This window comes from Augochlora pura, chromosome 1 (genome assembly GCF_028453695.1).
Source record: "Augochlora pura isolate Apur16 chromosome 1, APUR_v2.2.1, whole genome shotgun sequence".
NCBI classification, from domain to species: Eukaryota; Metazoa; Arthropoda; class Insecta; order Hymenoptera; family Halictidae; genus Augochlora; species Augochlora pura.
In genome coordinates, this window is record NC_135772.1 from 9,589,162 (window position 1) to 9,610,919 (window position 21,758).

The 21,758-nt window shown below is 37.3% G+C and overlaps 1 protein-coding gene across 5 annotated transcripts in view; it reads left to right on the forward strand.

Annotated features, from left to right (window-relative positions):
- Cher (filamin A protein cher) overlaps positions 1-21,758 on the forward strand; it is a 138,603-nt gene that overhangs the window by 46,938 nt on the left and 69,907 nt on the right. For 3 of the 5 annotated variants that reach the window (XM_078181034.1, XM_078181052.1, XM_078181043.1), the window contains exons 13-18: positions 268-582; positions 980-1,411; positions 1,506-1,734; positions 2,586-3,006; positions 3,339-3,870; positions 4,624-4,723. In XM_078181034.1, the coding sequence (XP_078037160.1) occupies positions 268-582; positions 980-1,411; positions 1,506-1,734; positions 2,586-3,006; positions 3,339-3,870; positions 4,624-4,723 (2,029 nt within the window). Of the gene's footprint in view, positions 1-267; positions 583-979; positions 1,412-1,505; positions 1,735-2,585; positions 3,007-3,338; positions 3,871-4,623; positions 4,724-14,805; positions 15,110-21,758 lie in introns of those variants that run through there. The other 2 variants (XM_078181060.1, XM_078181069.1) reach the window with 2 other exon arrangements.

Genomic DNA, 21,758 nt, shown 5'->3' on the forward strand with positions numbered 1-21,758 from the left:
AAATTTTATGTACTTTCAATATAATGTATTAAATGCTCGTACATGTTAGCGCGCTACAAGTGTTTTACAGCAATTTCTATCTCCTAACTAATGAGCTTATCTTGTAATATAATTATTTTACATTTTACAAGGTATTTTGCAGTTACATTTTCAATTCTCTGAGAACTGTATTGAATTTTCTTATAATTGTCTGGATACTGTAAATATTTTCATTTACTTCTCTTTACCCTAATTCTTGTCTCTAAAAATGAAATAATCCCTTTTTAGTGTGTCAGCAAAACTGCGTACACACCGCTGCCCTTCAAGGGTGTGCTATCTACGATGAAATCGTCTTCGAAGAACCATAAGTCTGGGAAATTGAAATCGAAGCCCGTGAAACAAACGCCTCTGCACAACAAGCACGTGATCAGCTCTATTCTCGCGGAGAAAGCGAAACTAAGCCAAGAATTGAAGTTAGAGAAACAGAACAAAATGAAGTCGAAACTAAAGACAGAAGTGAAGGTGAAAACTTGGGAGGACGACGAATCTAACGGCGTTGTGGAGACCATGTTACCCGAGCCTGTCGCACATGAATCGATAAAGGTAACGCAACGTTGATTGTTCATTATTGCCTTGCAACTATGTCGAATAAAAAATTGGTCTAACAATAGGTAAACCAGCTTGACAAGAGCTATTACGACAAGAACTTTGCACCTTTTAATTTAAAAAAAAGAAATAAAGTTGGCACCTTAATTGCATTTTCAGAAACCGTTACCTACATTTTATTTTACGAAGTCGACATCTTCATTATACTGTAAGAAGTCGAGATCTTTGTTATATTTTAAGAAATTAACATCGTCATTATGTCGTAATAAATTGGCATCTTTTTAAGAAATTAACATTTCTATTTCATTTTAAAAAGTTGACGTCCATTTTAAGAACAACTGTAGTACTTTACTTGTCGCATCTTTTCGTGACTTAACTAACATTATTGTTTCAGGAGGTTCCGGTGGAGACAACACAAATCATAGAGACCGAGGAGCGGAGCAGACATGAGAAGTCGAAGAAGAAGAAGCGAAAATCAAGCTCGTCGTCGCCGTCGCGGCATAAATCGAGCGACCGCGAGAAAAAGGAATCGAAACGTCGAAAATCGGTCGAGTGCAAAGAATGCAAGGAATGCGCGAAAGCCGCGAAGGCTGAGAAACCCGAGAAGACCGAGAAGCCTGAGAAGATGGAAGTCGTTAACAATTGCAAATTAACGTCGTCCCATTTGGCCATTGACCAACTGAGGGTTCTTACCGCGATGGGCGGGCTGTTCTATGCAGGAAGGCTCAGCGCCGTACAGGCTCCCGACGTTTATGCTATCACGCTGGATGGCGAACGTGGCAACAGGCCTCACATCCATTCCAGGGAGGAGATTCTACAAGACGCGGTAAAACAGCGTTCTTTCATTAACTTAGCTACGTTAAGTTTTCATTCGAGGCGGAACCTTGAAATTTAATTTCGCGCGTTCTTGCCGATCGTAGATCGTAGAAGTCTGTCCCGCTTCTACGAAAGAGTTGCCGCCTGGCACGAGACTGTGCGCCTATTGGAGCCAACAATACCGGTGCTTGTATCCGGGCACCTCCGTTGAACCAACGGAGCCAGATCCGGAGCTCGACGAAAAGTTCGTCAGCGTTGAGTTCGATGACGGAGACAGCGGTAGAATCGCCTTGGACGACATCAGGTTGCTGCAACCTGATTATCCCGTTGTTGGTGAGCATATTACATGCATCCCATGGTCTACCAAACTTAATTTCTAAGGAGGTTTATCTGTTTATAATTTGACAAAACAGGATATTTTTGTGAAAGTAAATATTTACGTTCATGAAAAAAGGAGCATAAAGGTTTTGTAATTTTGTTGATTCGTAACGCCTCTAAGATTGTTATTCTTTCTGTGAATCTATACCGTAATCAAAAAGGAAATTGTTAAAGAACCGTTGCAAAAGTATCGATATATTGTGATGTCGATAATTATTAGTTCTTTATATTTTTCTTATCTTAGACAATCTGAATAGAAGTACGATAGGGTTGCTAGGAGTATGACATCCAAGTGAGAAGAAATTTTTTAAACTTTGTATCCGGATTTGTATAACAGTAGGAGATAATAACAGCTGATTGGTACCCACGGACTTCCGTGCGTTAACCTCACACGACGAATGTGCGTGTTCCCGTGATGGTCGTTGATCTAAACATCGCGATGCTAGGACGATCGATGGGCGTTAGGCGCTGGTTGAACGAAACGAACAAATTTGAAAGAACATTCCTAACGTTCGACTAGCGCGTTGATAAAAGGTCGCGCTCGCAGGGTACACAGCAGAGTACGGCGAACCTCGATACGCAGGTGTTGCTTATTAATGCGTTTACGAAACACGAATTTGTTTACGAATGAAATTTACGGAAACGTCTATAAAACTCGTCACTTATTATCAATACATTACTAATTGTGTACAAATTTACTCTCTTTGTTTCGTATTTTGTTGTGTGTCACCGTTTTAATAATAAAAATAATTAAATAATTTCTAAACCTACTATTTCCACAGAATTAATTTGACATTGAATTGTAGAATACGATCCGAACCCGTTGTTGTCACTCGGCAAGCGTCGAAGACAGACATCCATGTCCACGGAGGACAAACGTCCGTCGAGTACTACGCAAGTCCCGGCACTGTTGAACGCGAACAATACAGCCCAAGCCGTTACCGCGACATGTTCCTACGTCTCTTCATCCGATGGCCAGTCGCTGGAACAACCTAAATCCGATGACGTGGACACGAAAGATCTTGAGGAATATCGCGAAAGGAAACGTCTGAAGAAGAGGAGGAGAGACAAAATGAAGAGGCTGCACGAGGCTCAGGATGGCAAGAAGAAGCATAAGAAGCACAAATGCTGCGACGAACACAGAAAACACAAACACAGGAAACATCGAAAACACAAGCACAAGCATAGCCATCACAGCAGCAGTCATAGTGATGGAAGTCACGCCAGGTTCGTCTATTTATTAAATCCTGTTATATATATTTTTTTATCTTTTCTTTCCTTTATGTTTATGCCATTTATTTTGTATTTCTATCGCCCTATTTATTCTGCCTTATTTACTATCTTATTTTTGTGGACAGAATCCACACAGTATCTTTCCTGCTTTTAAAATGTTAATCTATCAGTACAAAAGAATATTGTACATTCAGTTTCACGTAAAATTCTCAAAGATCTGTTTGGATTATGATTGGACAGTTTCAGATTAAAGATCATCATCTCCCGTTCAACGATAGCGTCTTTTCATTTCTAGAATTTACAAAATGTCCATACCTATTTTTCAGTGGCGGAGAAAGTTGCTGCAGTCAAAAGAGCGAAGAAGAGGTAGTGAAGGAGACACCAATGACCACTACTGAAGGGGACGATATGATAACAGAAGAGGAGACCTTTCCTCAAGAAGAGGAGATTGCTCCTGAACAAATCAGAGAATCTATACGCGAGGAGAAATACGAGAAACCGAAGAAATCTGACAAGAAGTCGAAGGTTCGGGAACCGCAAGAATCGGTTGAAAGTCGCAGTAAAATGGCTGCCTTTTTGCCGGCAAGACAGTTGTGGGGATGGGCTGGGAAAGGATACAGGCGACCTGGTGCTAAAGGGAGGGCTAAGAAGCAGTTCTTCAGGGCGATTAAACGCGGAAACGAGACTATTCAAATTGGTGACAGTGCAGTATTTTTATCGACTGGCAGACCGGACAGACCGTACATCGGGCGCATTGAATCCATGTGGGAGACATCTAGCTCCAACATGATAGTTAAGATCAAGTGGTTTTATCATCCCGAGGAGACAGAAGGGTGTCCGACAAACTTGAAATATCCGGTAAGAATTGTCTTTTTTATAAGTAATTAACACAAATGTCGATCTGATCATAAACTATATTAGATGAGTTTTAGAAAAATTGTAGAGTCTAGAAGCAAAATATTGGGTTGGCAAGAAAGTAATTTCGGGTTTTTAGTGTAACATAAAACTCAATTTTGTCTATACAAAATGTTGAGGGCTCGTCAAATGGATGATCGAGATCCTCAACATTTCGTCCTTCGAGCCGGATACAAGAACACACAGTACAGTATAGATGAGAACTTCAGACAGGACAGAATAGATTAGAGATCCAGACAGTACAGTACAGAAGACAGAGAAATACGCGTAACGGTTAGGTTGCGCGGTTACAAATAAAGTTAGCATTTCAAATCGAGTTAAAGTCATTCATTTAGTCCCACAACAGTGGGTGCTGCTTTTTGCACTCTATATTAAAATTGGTCGTAAACTGAGTGTTGTAAACAAAATTACATGGAATTTGTTTCTAAAGCAACTTAGAGGTATCGACTACCGAATCTCAAAAGAAAAAAATTCTAACATTGAGAAAGAATAACGAAACAAACATAACGTTATCTACTGGTGCAAACCGAAATTTCTTTCTTGCTAACACAATAGTTTTGAATATGGAGGATAAAAATAATGAAGAAACGAAAAGTTTGATATTTGTCAGATCGACATGCTCCGTTATCACAAAAACCGTAAATCGCACTCTGCCAGCACTAAATTGTCAAGTAACACATCTTTGTCACTGTTCAGGGCGCGCTGTTCGAGTCTCCGCACATAGATGAGAACGATGTTCAGACAATCTCTCATAAATGCGAGGTGCTACCACTGGAAGAGTACACGGATAAGTTAGGTAAAGAACCCGATGATCAGAGGTACCTTACGATCTACGACAATAACGACATTTACTATTTGGCCGGTCACTACGACCCTACCACGCACCTCTTAACCACGCGACCCGGGGTTGTTTGAGAACAGCTAAAGCTGACGATTAAGCTAACGGGCGTTACTTAATTGTCGTCAGCAATCTGATTAAATACTGCGAAATAACTATGAAACGCCGTGGTCGCGTTACCGCTACAATTCGTACTTACCGTTGGTTTGGCGAACGATAGCTGAACGATTCCGGTACGAGAAATACTGCGTACAACGAGCAAGCCATACATTTGTAATTCACAAATGTGATTAGCTGTCGGAACATACAGTTCGTATTGTACTTTGACGAAACTCGCGAGTTTCAATCACAAGGCACAAGCATTAATTATGGTCGCAGTGAACGGGACGTCTTATTTTCGATTTTTGTTCTCTCTATGGTCACACATTGTTGTGAATGTTGATTTGCATTTAATCATATTTTTGGGCGAGCACATGACATAAATTGGGATTCATGTCCATGGTTGTTGATTAATAGTATCTTGCGTCTTTCATATCGTTCGAGCTTATCTTTCGTTCACCGGTGACTTTTCTATCGAAGAAACATATTTTTTCCAAATGTCTCGATTCATTGTTGCGGATTAGTAGGTTGCAGCGAGAGATCTGCGAACGAGATGTTCTAGAGCGTCCCAACAGGCACGTGCAACGACGAGTTGCATTATTGTTCGAGCAGGTGTATATCGGATGAACCTGGTATTGTGATAGTTTTATATACGACACGCGGATCGGGACGACGAGTTGCCGAGATTCGAGTTGAACGCGGTGCGCGGAGGAGGCTTGTGCCTTGTGTAACAGAATTCAAAAAAAAAAAACGAAAGACACTCTCTGCTCCGTGATCGGGTTGACGATTGCGGATCGCCGGAGAGCAGGGACGCGCGTATTAATGATTCTATATAGGAGAGATGCAATAAAAGTATACCAAGCGGCATTACGACGATGCGAGAGAATCTACGAGGACTCTTGATGAAGAATGTTTTATCTACTGTGTATATAATATACATGCATAGAGTCTATTATATGGATGTTGTACATAAACGTTAAGATACCTAAACGACGAAGGAGACACGCCTCTAATTGTTAATCGTTAGACCGATGTTTAAATAATACTATCGTCCGACCGTAAAGAAGATATGCGAGCGAGAGGAGATTCCACGGGAACCTCTGCTGGATCTCTGTAGAGATTTCTCGAGTCCCGAGTTTTCCAAATAGAGACCTTCCCTTTCCAATACTCTGGCGATCAACACAAACAAACAGGGATACAGTATATGTACTTAGATTAAGAATCGCCTGCTCGTGTCCCTCCGATTTTCTCCGTGGTCTTTGCGGCGGCCGCTCGATAAGCGAGCGAGCTTGAGACGACTCCGGGGATGGACACTTGCGCGATCCAGTTACAGAGCGATCAATGACGCGCCAAGCATACAGAAGCGATCACTGTCGAGCGGCCTCTGTATTTGTTTTTCTTTTTCGTAGGATCTAGAACGATCCATCGACTGCGACGCGAGCGGGCGTCCTTCTCGTTTTATTTTTCAACAATGCAAGAAAAACCAAGCATTGTCGCTGGTGATAAGAGACAAGGTGCTACACACAATCTGTTTGTGGGCTACGCGTGACTGTTCCCCCAAAATGTCGACCGACAGGTAGAGGTGCGATTATTGATTACGGATAAATTTTGTAATATCGTTATAGCGAATTAATCGGCTAAGGTAGATAACGATTTAATTTATTAGATCGACAGGAAACGGACTATAGTTTTGGCGCATAAGATGAAAAGTGAACATTCTTAACAACTACTTCTTTTTAAAGTTACTGAAACTATGAAAAGTCTTTCATACGAAACGATTGAATGGATTTCTTAATTCAAGCAAACATCGTAATAAAAATGACGAGAAGTTTTTTCATACCATTTCATCGTCGTTTTTATAAACCAATTCATGTCAATGTCTTTTAGTTAACCAAAACTTCTGGTTTGTAATTTGAAAAATGGTTTTTTTTATGAAAAAATTTAGATCAATTCAGTTATGTGCTATACATATATTTAGATCAGAACAGTTATGTACGATTATTAATATATTGAAATATAGGCGCTGTCTTCAATGAAATGAAAATAATTAATCAATATTTTAGTTTAAGACGGCTATATGATTTCGATACGATTTATCCGTGGTTCCATCGATGGTCGCAACTCTACCAGAGGGCGGTTCAAGTCCCCGCGAGTTGATTTGATTCGTCGCAGGATTAAGCGATGCGGAACTTGTAGCGTTAAGGCCTTTTAATTATAGTGGCACACGGAAGTACGTGAACGATTATTTTTGTGGTTGTCGATCAGTGAATTCTGTATTTCAAATGAAACCATTTAAAACGGTATGGTATCTGCGAGAAGGATTTTTGAAACATGAACATTACAAAAATATTTCAATGCCTTCTGTTTAACGGTTTACGAGCCCCGTCACTAATAACTTGGACTAGAAGTATTTTAAAACAAAACAGAATCATAATGTTTAAGGTCAACCACTTTGAAGCGTCCGATTATTTTCACCTGCTAAATGAAATCGTTTGATCATCGATATGATCTTTAACCTCTTAGGCACGGTTGGATTTTGCGCGAATAAAGTTTTTTGCAACTAAATTATCATTTTATCATTATCTGTATATAGTATTAATTACATATATTCTTTTCTTAGTGTATTGTACATACACACTTTCATTGTAATCGTTTACTTTAATAATTAATAAAATAGTAATTGAGTCGAGCACGAAACATTCACGAAAGCCACTATAGTGGCGCGTCGTGCTTAAGAGGTTAATGTACCTCTATACTTCGTATACAGTTTTCACTGTCTTGGTCACCAGTGACAACAATCTATTATAGATTGACACTTTTAATGTTAATATAATGCCATGAGAATGGTATTACAATACTGTCATTCTTATATTGGTTGAATAACTCTGGAAGTAAAATGAATGTTGTCACCCGCTGAGAATCACAAAAGCATGCATCGTATTACTTTCTCGTGCCACTGTAAGCTTACTTTCTACGAATTGGGTAAGTTCTTTTGTCGAAAGGAAAGATACGAATCGCGTTGACTCGAGACTGTAAAATGACTCCCTGGTTGTTTTTATCGAGGCAGAGCTCTTGTCCTTTCGGTTCCTGCGATTGTTATACCGAGAGCAGAAACGTCTACTGCTCGCAACGGGACGAGACACGATCTTAGTACAAACTGTAGTTACAATAATCGGCCATGTGATTTCGGCGATAACGATAAAAGTACTTATGCGTGCGATGGCGTGCGAGTTCATGGATATACGATGGTACCCGTCCTGGGGTCTCCGCGTATGCAACCATCAGTCTCCGATAGATCTCCGTTTGTACAGCGATCGTTGGTCGCGCGACGACAAATCGAGTTTCGAATTCGTCGTTCGATTGATCCGGGCAACGATGATCTTGTCGTTTCCAGCAAGTATCGATCGGTGCACGCCACGCGCGCGGTCTCTGTATATTTCCATGGTATTTTTGTCGTTTCTCCGGGGATCACTTTACACTGACTTATCCTCGACGCTTCGGTTCTGTGAGAAGCAGCTTACGCGTAGACAAACGTAGAGGAGGCATGTTCGCTTGTAGATTTGTAAATACGTAGACTAGGAATAGATCTAAGGAAATGTCGGTGTCCTCGATCGTTTTTTTTTTATACGTCCCGATCGAATTTACCCGTAATCGCTCCACCCCTTCCCCTTCGCTCGGCGATTAACCGAAAAAAAAAAACGAGACAAAAGTGAAACGAAATTCCGGTCCGAAGGTATCATATTAGAATCTAGAGTATGGATCGGTGCGTAGACTATATGTATAGACCTCTAAATGGCTCCACGAAACGTTTCAGACGATCCTGTCGATTTTTAGCGATGCAGTTGAGATTTTCATTCGAGCACTTGTGCAATCTGTTGCGACACTATCGGTCCGAAGCTATCGGTTCGATGAATTAATTCAGCTGGGAAACATGGTCACGACGAGATCATTTACGAAAATTCGCCCTCGTGGACGATGACTTTCTGCAAGAAGCAGGGATTCTTTTGAGTGAAGATTCTCGTTTAGCGAGGCTAGAAAATTGTTATTTAAACGTTCATATCTGTGATGGAATGAACACTAGAAATCTGCAGTTCTCGACACTTGATGGTATGTTCATAAACACAACTTTTTTCATTATATTCTAGCATACTAAAATATGCAATTTCCTGGAACAAGGACATTTGTACAGGAACAGTGTATAAAACACTAGTTGATAACACAATATGTAAACTAACAAACTATGTTTAATATTATGATGTGTATATAATGTGTAAAAATGTGTTTGTAAGAGATTATTGAATGAATTAATGTATTCGAGTTTATTGAATTGGCTGGAAAGTAGGTTTCCGGTGAAAAATAGATTTAAATGATTCTTAACATTGGATTTTGATATTCTTAACACGTTCATTGTCTCTGTTATGGCGTAACGTGGATTTATTTTAATATATTTAACGATTTTGATATATCTGAGTATTTATTCGAATTTCGAGCTAGTTTATGAACGCGGTTGAGTAAAGCGATAGCACATAGCATGATAATAAAAAAGAAATCGTAACTTCAGTTTACTAAATTATGATCTGCGAAACATTGTCAACGTATAGTGGAGACTATTAAAGTAAATAAACGCCGAGAACTACAGATTCTAATGTCACAACATTCCGTTACAAAAAAAGAGAATCGTTAACCATAATTGTCTAGCCTCGTAGATTTTCATTTAACACAGGCAGTCAAGGCCGCGAATCACAATTCGATGTAGCTCCGCATCATCGGATATTTTGTCGCTCCGAACAGATTTTGTACATACTCTTGACTCGTAAAGATGGACGGGTCTCGAAAAGACGAGACAAGGTGCCCATATATCTCGCACCGACACTTCTTTGTTCTTGAAAACTCTCTTCATGGAATTGAGGCGCGTTCGGGAGAGCTACACAGGTTGCTTGAGAATAATAGACGACGTGTCCTTCGGGAGGAGACATCCGAAGCGCGATTTGCTCTGTTCCGGCAGATTCGGGAATTCAAGACTCGGCGAGACAATTTTTCTAATGACACACAAAATGTATACCGTTCGAGCTAATCGAGCCCGCTGTGTAAGGATTTTCTAGGTTTTAAGCGCGCGATCGTCGTGTAACGGATGGACGAAAGGTTCGCGTTCTCTGCGTTCGACGGCGACGGTATCTTCTCTAATTCTCGTTCGATTTTACTCTCTCTCTCTCTCTCTTTCTCTATCACTCTCGTGATTATTGATGCTTCGGACACTGACATTTTCTCGGCAGATTTTTCTGTAGCAAGAGGAGACACGAGCATTTCGTCGATCCAACACCGTGAAAAGAGGATCCGAACGCGGACCCCTTCTTCGTCGCGTTGCGGTATTTGATTAATTGCCATTTGTATCTAATTGTTCGCGGCAACGACGGCGGCGACGACGACGGCGGTAAACTGCGATAGATAGCGTTCAAATGGAACACACGCGGACTTGTATGTATAGTTTACGTGGTTAAGGATGCGCGCTGATGACTTACGTATGGGAAGTGAGGATACGCGAACACTGACGACAAAGGTGAAAAGAATATTTTATCCTAGAGAATCGAAATTGTTCTATTTTATTAAACGGAGAATAAAAAAACGCGGATAGTCGATCTAACAATGTAGGAGAAACGTGAATGTGTGAATGCGAGTAAGTATATAGTGAGGTAAATAATGACAAGAACAAGAACAAAAACAAAAAAAGAATAAAAGCAGCATATGAAATGTCAAAAAAAGAATATCTATATATAGATATATATATATATATAAGTAAAAAATATATATATATACATATACGAGGCGGAATTAAATCGTAATTGCGCGAGACGCGAAACCAGAAAACTTAGGAGACCTTCAAGGAGACGCGCGACTGTTTTGAACCCAAAAGTCTGAGAACAAAAAAAAGAAAACAAAGAAAAGAAAATGAAAAAGAAACAAGAACACAAGAAAATAACAAGATTTCGAGATAAACAAAGAGAGATACAAGTTGAATTTCGTTTATATTTTCCTACGCGACTTTTGTATGGTGAGGCGGCGTGCGTGCGTGCATGTGTATGCGTGTGAATAAATAACCGAGTCTCTCGGTTGACGCTTGTAATAGAAAAGGTGTACACACGAGTTTCCGATGGTCTCGCTGAGATACGCTAAAAACGGAGGACACAGAAGAATCGCGGCGAATGTAAATGCCTGATGCACTGCGTTCATGTACATGTACATAGAAAGTATACTTGTTTTTAATTTCTCGCTTGATTTCTAACAGTATTGTCAGGTGAACCATTTCTCTCCCCTGTGGGCAAGTGCGCTTCGGTTCGATTCCTTTTTTCTATCTACTCGGTAAAAAAAAAAACAAGATTCACGTATTTATGTTGGAAACAGTTGAAATAAATGCCATTGTCATTGAGGACTCCGTTACAGTACGGAACAGAATTTTCTCTCCCCTTCGCGGCGACGTTCTTTCAGGTCATCGATCGGGAAGCATCGAGGAAATGTAACAGAAACGTGACGACGAGGTAGCTAGGAATTTCGTACGTGCTACAACCTAGAGCATATTCGTGTTGCAACTACGATAGAATTCGCCGGATGATTAAACGCGTCATTGAAATTGCTCGTAGACTGATCGATGTATGAAAATACAACCTTTTTGCGTGTTGAACTTGTATACAATAATATTGTATAGCGGATAGAATATTTGTAAAATCAATACATGGAACAGCGGACGTTTTCACTTTATAAAAGTTAACATACTTCACTTAAAAACTCTTGAAACGTACCCAATATTCGCATATACAAGTTGCGCCACTTATTTTCTACGAAATGCTCATCGAATTTCACAGTCTTTCATTCATCATCCCCTAGTAAACATTCCTGCGACATGATGGATGAATGAACATGGTCATCTTCCATGATTCTGCGACAGATTTATTTAGCCCTAAGTTCCTCACCATATGAGGTGCTGTAAAAAAACCAAATATCATCAGATTTCTACGACGACATGGAACTGTTTAATAGCTTTGTAGGACATTTCTCTATACATTTGTGTATTAGTCTGTCTTATTACTTCGAGTCTTATTACTTGTGATACATACGAGTACTTCAGATTAAATATATGGTTTTCCCATATGTTATTGGATTGTCATTTCTTCGTCGTCCAGATTTCTTTGAAGGCAAGTTGACGTTATATTAGGTGAAGTAAAAAGTTTTGAGCCTCTTTCGTTAGATGCTTTTAGTGAGCCATATCTCACGATTTATACGTTGCATTTTGTCATTCTATGCGGCGATTTAAAGGTGACATAACGCTTCAAAAAAAGTTTGTGACAGTTTTTTGTTTTATGAATCCAATTGTGTGTTAGAGCAGTTTGTTCCAAAATGGAGGTAAAAAAAGAGAAAATTCGATACATTCTTCAATACCTTTACGACCAAGGGGCAAAAGCAGAGTAGGCAGCCAAAAAAATCTGTACTGTTTATGGACCCAATACAGTATCGAATGCAACAGCAAAGCAATGGTTTTAACGCTTTCGTTCTGGTAATATGGACGTTGAAGATGAAACACGTTCTGGTAGGCCACTCGTCGAAAATGTTGATCAAATCAGGGAAATCATCGAGTCAGACCGGCATGGAAGCACTTATTCCATTGCTCGGGAACTGAAGATTAGCCAGAAAAGCGTTTGGAACCATTTGCATAAGGCTGGTCTCAAGAAGAAGCTCGATGCATGGATCCCACACGAATTGATGCAAAAGAACCTTTTGGAACGAATTGATACCTGCGATTCGTTGCTGAAGCGCAACAAAATCGACCCATTTTTGAAGCGGATGGTGACTGGGGATAAAACATGGGTCACATACGAGAACAGCAAGCAAAAGAATCGTGGTCCAAGCATGGTGAGTCGGCACAAACGATCGCCAAGCCCGGATTAACGACCAAGAAGATTTTACTGTATGTTTGGTGGGATTGGAAGGGAATCTTCCACTATGAGCTGCTCCCATCGGGCCAATCACTCAATTCGGACATATAATGTCAACAATTGGCCAGATCGAAGCAAGCGATGGATGAGAAGCGTGCAGAATTGGCCAATAGAAAGGGTGTTGTTTTCCATAAAGACAACACCAGGCCGCACACATTTTTAATTACGCACCAGAAGCTTCGAGAACTTGGATGGGAGGTTATATCGCACCCGCCTTATAGCCCAGACCTGGCACCAAGCGATTATCACCTTTTCAAGCATTTGCAAAATTTTCTTAATGGTAAAATACTGGCCTCAAGAGAGGCTTGTGAAAATGAGCTGGTCAAGCTTTTTACCAATAGGGACGAGGATTTCTTCGATCGCGGAATTGTGAAATTGCCTTCAAAATGGACAAAAGTTCCCCAACAAAATGGCGCATATTTGATTTAAATCGGATCATTCTAACTTTGTTAATTTCATCGTAGAAATAAAGAGAAAAAAGGCTCAGAACTTTTTACTTCACCTAATATTTATCGGTAGGTATGATTGGATATGAAATAGTATCAATTACTATTATACTATAGTCATTGATTACTCTTGCTGATCAGTGTCGACTATACGTTCTCGTTTAGCACCGGAAGGTCTGACCGATCCATCGATAGTAAAGGACGTATTTATTACTTCGGGCGTCGTAGTTTCGCGGGTAAGAAATCGGTGCAAGTGGCAACCATCCATCGACTACGGAATTTAATTAATTAGCACCGTTTAACTTTGCAAGTGAGAATACTCGGGGCCGTATTTCCCACTAACGATCGTGCGACCAATTAAGCTCGTTAGGTCCGCGGCCCAATTCCGCCGAGGAATTGAGCAACCCTCGAAGATTTTGTCATTGAACAGGTGATTAGCTTTGATCCCAAATGTAGTGCAGGCTTTGCAGCACTGTACTGTATTTCTCTTTACATCTACGTAATATACGAGTTCGTGTCATTATCTAATCGAGTCGTATCTATGAACGTGTCTCTCTTTCCAGTTATATTGTTTGACGGGGCAATTCGAACAGAAAGGCATGCGTAATACGATAGTATAAAAATTCAAACACTGCATCCAAATGAACGGAGATATGTTGAAATATTAATCAATAATTCAAATGATGCATTAAATGTCGTACATCATTTTATAGCAAAATTATTTTGTCCATATGAAAGTACTTATTTCCACCGTGTAAAAAATGATTATTTATTATTTTAAAGCATTAATTTTTTATTTAGAATGCCTCATGTAGGTAATTCGAGGAGGGAATGAATAAAAAATTGTGACAAGTAAACAGCTAAATCAGCGATTAGAAATACGTATCAAATAATCTCTGAATTTCTCCAACGAGATTAATTAAAGAGCAGAAAGTTAGTTACGACAGCCGCGTAATCTGCCGCTGAATTGATAATGCTCGAAGGACAGACATTAATCGTACTATAGCAGAACGTGTCATACGTGTACGTACACGCAGAAACTATGCGCGACGTGATTGAAACGGTGGATTGATCAAACTGAATAAAGTCATGCAACGTTCAACATAGTGTTTGCAATTAATGGTAAAACGATTATTTCTACTTTCGCTAACGTCTTTTGGCAACGGTTCTGCGAACCGAGAACTATGCGCGTCGACTACACGGTTCGAAGTTAATTATAATTACTCGACTGCCGCATTAGTTGTTCACGATAATCGATCGAGAATTAGTCGAGAATAAGATATCAGAGAAGTTCGAGGCTGACACTGAGCACTTATCATCGCAATCTAAATCTGGGTACTTCTAAATTATGCTAAATTATGGTTTGTGTAAGACGAATAAAAAAGAATGCTCGTATGCAAAGATTATAAATCGTGACTATAAATCGCAGAGTTGAAGCCGAATAAAAGAATAAGTAGAGGGACAGACAAATCTCGGCGTGTATGCACGTATATATAGTTCTGCCGGTAGAGTGGGAGACTGTTGAAGACGAGGGGATAGTGAACTATTCTCGGAGTTTGTTCGGTACGTTTTCCCTCTCTTCCAAATTCGGGCGGCGGTAAACGTCAGTAAACCTTTGTAAACTGCATTGAATAGTTCGAAAACTTGTTTCTCTTTCCCGTACCGTGCGGTCCCCGGTGTTTAACGCTTCGTTTTTCTATTACGGTGCGCGAACGGTGTGATAGTGTGCACTGTACACCGACTGCACGCGGAGGGAAGTACGTGGTACAACGCGTAACGTTGCTGCGGATTTTTATTTCGATTTGTGACAAAAGGTAGTTGAACGCACGCTTGAATTGATCATTCATTCCGATCTCATCCACGATTTAGACGAATTCGTTCCTTGGTTTGTCAGAATTTCTATTTTAATAAGCAGGTCTTATTTTGTTGAACCAGTTGCTGCGTGAAAGATGTAGGTTTTGTTGTGATGATGACAATTTAGCTTAGATTTTGCACATCGTATCGCGTTTTCGATACAAAGCTAAATGAAATTGTAGACCGTCATCAATTATAAACATTCTCCCTCTCTCTCTCTCTTTCTCTTTCTCTCTCTATCAAATTCCTTCGAGTTCTTTCGTCTGTTAGGTGAGCAGTGTAAAGCTACATCATTTGTTTATAAATACCTTTGTTATACTATTGATAGCTATCAGATTATTTTGTCATTACTGAAATTGATTGTAGTTAAATCTTAACAAGTTTTCATGTTGGAATAATTACTATGTTTTGGTCTAATTGCGAATATGGGAGTTTATAAGTTCATATCATAAATTTAATAAATTTTCATTAATTATACATTCTTCACTGATAATTTCTTTTGAACAATGTCCAGTACGAAATTGTGGAATCTGACTTAAAGACCGTTCTTGATTAATATGATATATTTAGGTCTTTCAGAATAATCATCGTTAACATTAATTACCGTTTTCATATAATATTTTCACTAATTTTCAGTTCATAAAGTTATCTAGCATTTTATTTCAAAAATCTTACATACTCTATTACATCACTGTTATCCGTGACTATACGGGGTGACTTGTAACTAATGGTAACCGCGGATGGGGTGTTTACGTTACGCATAACCTTTTCGTCGCATCATCTGTTACAATCATCATTTATGTTCGCTACATTTTAATCGAAATATGTATAAAGTAAACTATTTGATAACAAAACTGTCTATAATAAAACTTATATGATTATTTATTTTAGACAATACATTGATACGTATTTCGCGTTATTCATGCTTAGTTTAATCTTTACAAAGATAATAACATTTATAATGAACAGGAATGAAGTTTTAACAATATAAAATGTAAGTTGTTTTTGAGAAATGTCAGTTTAATTTTGTACAAATCTATCTGAGCGAACTGCGGTGTATACCACAAAGTATACCACGAAACCTTCGCAGTATAGTTTCGTCATTTCGTTGGAATATTAATTAATTTCTTTATCAAAGAGTTAACATAAATTCTACAGTTATGGTGATGGAAATTGCTAGTCTCGCGGTGATAAAGTCAAACTTCAGACGAGAATACTATAGATCGATCATGCAACGTGCCTTTTGTCCTCGTTAGTTATTGTTACTAAAATTTAGCGTGATTTTAGTGCTGCGGAATTATTGATAAGCACTAATTTTAGATTCGTTAGCCAGAACGATTATTTTGATTATTTATGCAATTTTTACAGATTCATACATACACTCTATGTGACATTAGCTTGTTTGATATTTGCAAATACAAAATTTGCAAATACAAAATTTACAAATACAAAATTTGCAATAGCATATAAAACAGAAAAAAATTTCACGAAAATATATTGTTTGATAAAGATTTATTTATATCATTTATTAGATTTACTAATTTAAATGATTATTATGTTTCATACAGTGTCGCCCATAATTATTTTACAAATGAAAATTGTTTCAAACAATTGTCTTCTTTAGAACAGTTAACAATGCAGTAGAGAGTCTCTTATCCGATAATTTATTTTTGTAATATGCTGATATCAAAGCGTTCTATTAACTACAAATTTCATTCAAGTTCTCTACTAGGTGATAACGCAGCTAATTAACACAGTGATTAGATAACAAAACGTTTGGATAGCAGAATATTGTAAAAATAAATGTTCGGATAAGGGAGCCTCCGCTGTATTTTTATTCTATGAATTATTATTAGATAGCAGAATTTTTGCTGTAGAAATTAGTAAATAAAATTTAAAACAACAGAATATTAAAAAAATTTTAAACTGTCCACGTAGCATTTTCAACTTACTAAAATTATCGAAAAAAGAATGAAACAGTTCTGTTTGGTCTTTATTTGTTGCAATTAATAAGAAATCTTTTATTACATTATACTATTCAAGCTTTACAAAATAAATAACAAAAAAGAGTTTAAAACATTATTAAGAATTTGATGTTGTGAGGTATTCTGCAATCAACAATGTTTAAATAATTTTTAAATATAGAAATAAGTTTATAATCAGTTTTGTTTGTGGCGTAAAGAAATTTCTTTTTCCCTATGAATGTTCAAAGTGATTCAAATCATGATGTACGGTAGTTTTCACTTAAATGCGTCAGGGCACGATTGGCACAAGTTGTAGCACGTGTTTCCGGTAAGAAAACCCAGGACATTCGACAGCGAAGCACAAGAATGCTAATACAGAATCCAAATCATGTTCGAGAAGGTCTAGATCAGGCATTTAGCAGGCCGGCGCGCGATTTTACTCGCCAGATTCGGCGGATGGAGAGCCAAGAGCAGCGTGCTGAGCAAGCCTCGCTCTTCAAGAACTAGATGCTCGCGGTGGGGTTAGGGTAATCTATGAGTCAGGCATTGTCACGAATTCTGAGCTGCGCGAGATCCCTCGCTGCGCCTAGCATCTCCTCAGCGAGAACACAACGATACAGTTTCTTTCCTTTTATAGTTTTGGCACCTCGCATAGTTCACTGTCTAACTCATGCACCTTGGATGCAGCTCTTGCCCACGAAGGTTCTACTTGGACTATGACTCATTTACGTTCTACGTAAAAGTCCTCCAAATATATGAAATCCAGATTTCTTATTTTATTCATCGAGAGGCTATTAATATAGTTTTGTGAGCTGCTTCCAAAGTAGCTAAATGATTTGCTTTCAAATAATCATTTGAGAGTAAGTTGCTACGTGATGTTAATCCATATCATTTGTCCGGATATGGATGAAATTATTGAAACTATTAATAAATAAATTATTGATTAATAAACCGTTTCGTTCGTTATAAATATAAACAAGATGTATTTAACTTACCAGGAGAGGAACAAAATTGTCTTATACCAATTTCGAGAAAATTTTGAAATTAACTAATAAATATTTAAAAAAAAAAAACTAATAAATTACAGCAGTTAGAAATGGTTATTTATTCTCTGCTGGCAATTAGAGAAATTTTGAAAAATATTAGAGTTGCTTACATTGAATTACTTGGGACTTGATAGTTACAGGTGAAAATTGTTAAAAGTATGGCATATTTTAATATTATTGCGATGATTATTTTTATTGTTCCCGTGATTGATTGAATATTGTATACAGTTTGTTTAATAGCCAATAGCAACTGAAATAATTAGCTTCAAACTATTCGTATAAAAGCGTAGTTGTGTTTTGCATTTCTATGTCGATTATTTACAATTTCATTGATAATAGTGTACCTTGTTACACCTGTGATATGTATTAAATGAGAACAATACTAAAGTTGTGTCGCTATCAGTACCTTTCGCTTTACATTTCTATGTGGCCCTATAGAAGAGAGTTTATGGTACATCCGTATCAGACTCCCTGGGCACATATGTATTGTACTTTACTTGTGTCGCAACAACGATTTCAGTACAGTCTGCCGAGATCAGCGAATTACATTTTAATTTTTGAATTTGCTATGTTGAATAGAAATGTATATAGTTTAATTAAAACAGAATTTTAACTTTCTAGTACCAGTTTAAATTATCCACTTTTATATCAAGTTAAGATAAGAAAATTTAAATTGATCTGAAAAATGTATTTAAATCTATTTGTAAGGATTAGTTATGACAAGATTGGCCCTATCCTTTAATAAACAATTTCTCTACTTTAGTTTTCGAAATTCTCCGGTTGCTCAGTAGGTGCATTCGAATATGCAGTATTACCATGAATGGACAATGTGGACGTAATTTCATGTTCGATAGATAATATTGCTATCAGTATCCTTATCGAACGTATGCTCTGGAGCAAAGGTTTCATTATAATCTTCTCCGAATTTCTCTGCGAAACCTCTTGGGACGTGCATGACTTTTTCGTGTTCAACTATGCAAGCTATCTACATCTTAATCAATTTTGCAAACTCATTTCAAACTAATTACACGTTCACGTTATATATTATTTTTCTTGCCATATTTAAGAGGCAAACGAATGAAGATAAAAGCATGGTTTCGACTTCCAAATGATTCAAAATTAACTAATTTTATCATTTTAAAGCGAAATATCGAGGATAACAACAAATACCATATTAATTAATTTTTCTGAACTTTTATTATTAAATTTTCTTTTAATGTACTTGTGTCCCTATTGTTTCATGCTGGCATAGCGTACGAAGAGGCTATATGAAACACATAGTTCACTGAAATTGAAGAAAAAATTTAATTTCTAGTTTGCATAATATTTTCAAGGAGCCAATTTATCTTTTGCATAAAATATTGGACCTTGGAGAAAGAATACGTATATCTATCTATCCCAAAAATATCTTGGCACTAAAAGCTACAAATGGCTCATCCTAATTCAGGATGGATCCGATTATTTCACTTTTACACTTACTTATTAATTTAATATTTTCCGATTATTTCACTATCACACTCATTAATTTAATATTTTCTGTATAAACATTCGTTTTTATATTTTTTATATTTTGTACAAGATTCTTGCAATATTAGGATTTTTAACATTTGTTAACCTATCCCAACCATATACATTTGGTGTCTTCGTAATTGTTCCCAGTGGTTGAACTATGCAAGAATTCATAAAATTAGAATACTTTTAACAATTTTATGTTACAGAAATTGTTTTAATCTCGAACTAGAAAATTTAATTCAAACAGTAAGTTAGATAACAATTCTATCGTTGTAATAGTTCTTGCGTGTATTTAAAAAAAATCTGAGTTAATTGCAAACATTGAACGTTTGTATGTACGATTAATATTGGAAAGAACAAAACGATGTTTTAGATCCTCCACTCTATTTTCACATGGCGATATAGCCTGTAAAATATTTCAATTACGATAAAATCCCGGATGTCAAGTGCGAGAGTGATCGATTTGGTGCAAAATGGCCCAATTCTCGAAAGAGCACTTCATACATCAAATATAAACCCTATATATTTGGGCGAATACTAAATTGTTCCAGCCAGGTGAATAATTATTATCGAACTGTTGGCGTGTGAGCAAAATTAAAATATCCAGAGTTAATTACAACAAATGGGAGCCTTTCTACATTTTAACAAAACGATAATAATATATCAGAATTTTGAAAGTGTTTCAAATCTTCTTACTGTTCTAAAAATCTATTAATTTTTATTACATAATTTGATACCTTATTTAATACTGGCTGTACAATTTAAAAAAAAAAACATACTTAGGATTAAAATTGTTTAACACGACGTTACGAGGACTATAAATATTTATGGTGAAAGGTAGATTGCATCAATAGTTAGTTCGGAAAATATAGTAGAATACATGTGAAACGAAGCACGAGTGATAATCGTACACGTAAATAGAGTGAACCAAGTCTCTTCATGCATATACCTTTATCTGTGTCAACTTGCATCGACTACCATATACAGTAGTCAATACAAGAGCCCGAAATTCCGTGCCACTTGAAAACCTTCGAAGGAGATCGTTTCGCTATTTCCACAGATTGCGGAGAATTCTGTGAACAGTTTCCACGTTTTCTGTTATTCCGATTGTATTACTCTTATCGCACTGGATTGCGTTCAGCAACTCCGACAATAGATGACATTTTTATAAGTCGTTTTGTAGGCAGACTGCGAAAATGTAGTCTAAACGCAATAACATTTCCTGCTAGAACTTTGGAACGTTACTTTGGTAAAACGATGACAAAATATTATTAAATGAAAAAAATGTAATTATGCATTTTAGTTCTAACTTTCAATATCACCGTTTAGTTCTGAACTTTAAATATTATCGTTAATAATTTGGAGACTATGTAATTATTACAGCATATATCGCAAAAACTAATGCATTAGAATATTTAGGTGGTGGAGGTAAGTTTAGAAAATAAATATTTCCTTTTTAATTTTGTCATGTTTGGGTAGAGAGCGTAGAAGGCATTACAATTTACAGTATTACATACAATTTCATTCCGCATGAAATTGATCATAAACATTTGTGCTAGATATGAGAGAGTAACAAAGCTTATAAACTTGAACGAACAAGAAAGATTACAATAAACTGTAGTCATAAACATATTTACATAATATTTCATATTTCAATAGCTATAATATACTACCTCAATCTAAAAGAAAACAATTTTGTTTTATGTAAATGTGAGCTTTTATTTATAGTATTGAAATGAATATTTATGAACGAAACATTTTTAACATGCCCTTTCCTCTATGGTATCCCTCTCTCTCTCTCTCTCTTTCTTTTACATTCTTCTAGAATTATTGTCTGCTGGTTTACTACAAATTAGTAGAATAGTATTTAACTTTATAGTTTGCTGTAATTTTTGTCCGCGGTGTTTCAATTATTTCAGTTTTGAAAATTGTATTACACAAACTTACTAACAAAGTACTTTGAATAGAAAAGTTATACTTTGATAATTATTACCATTAAACTTCTACGGTGTAAGCAGTAAATCAGTTGGTATTTACGACTACGTCATCGTTGGAAGCGTGGCGCGTAAATTCATGGTTACAATAAG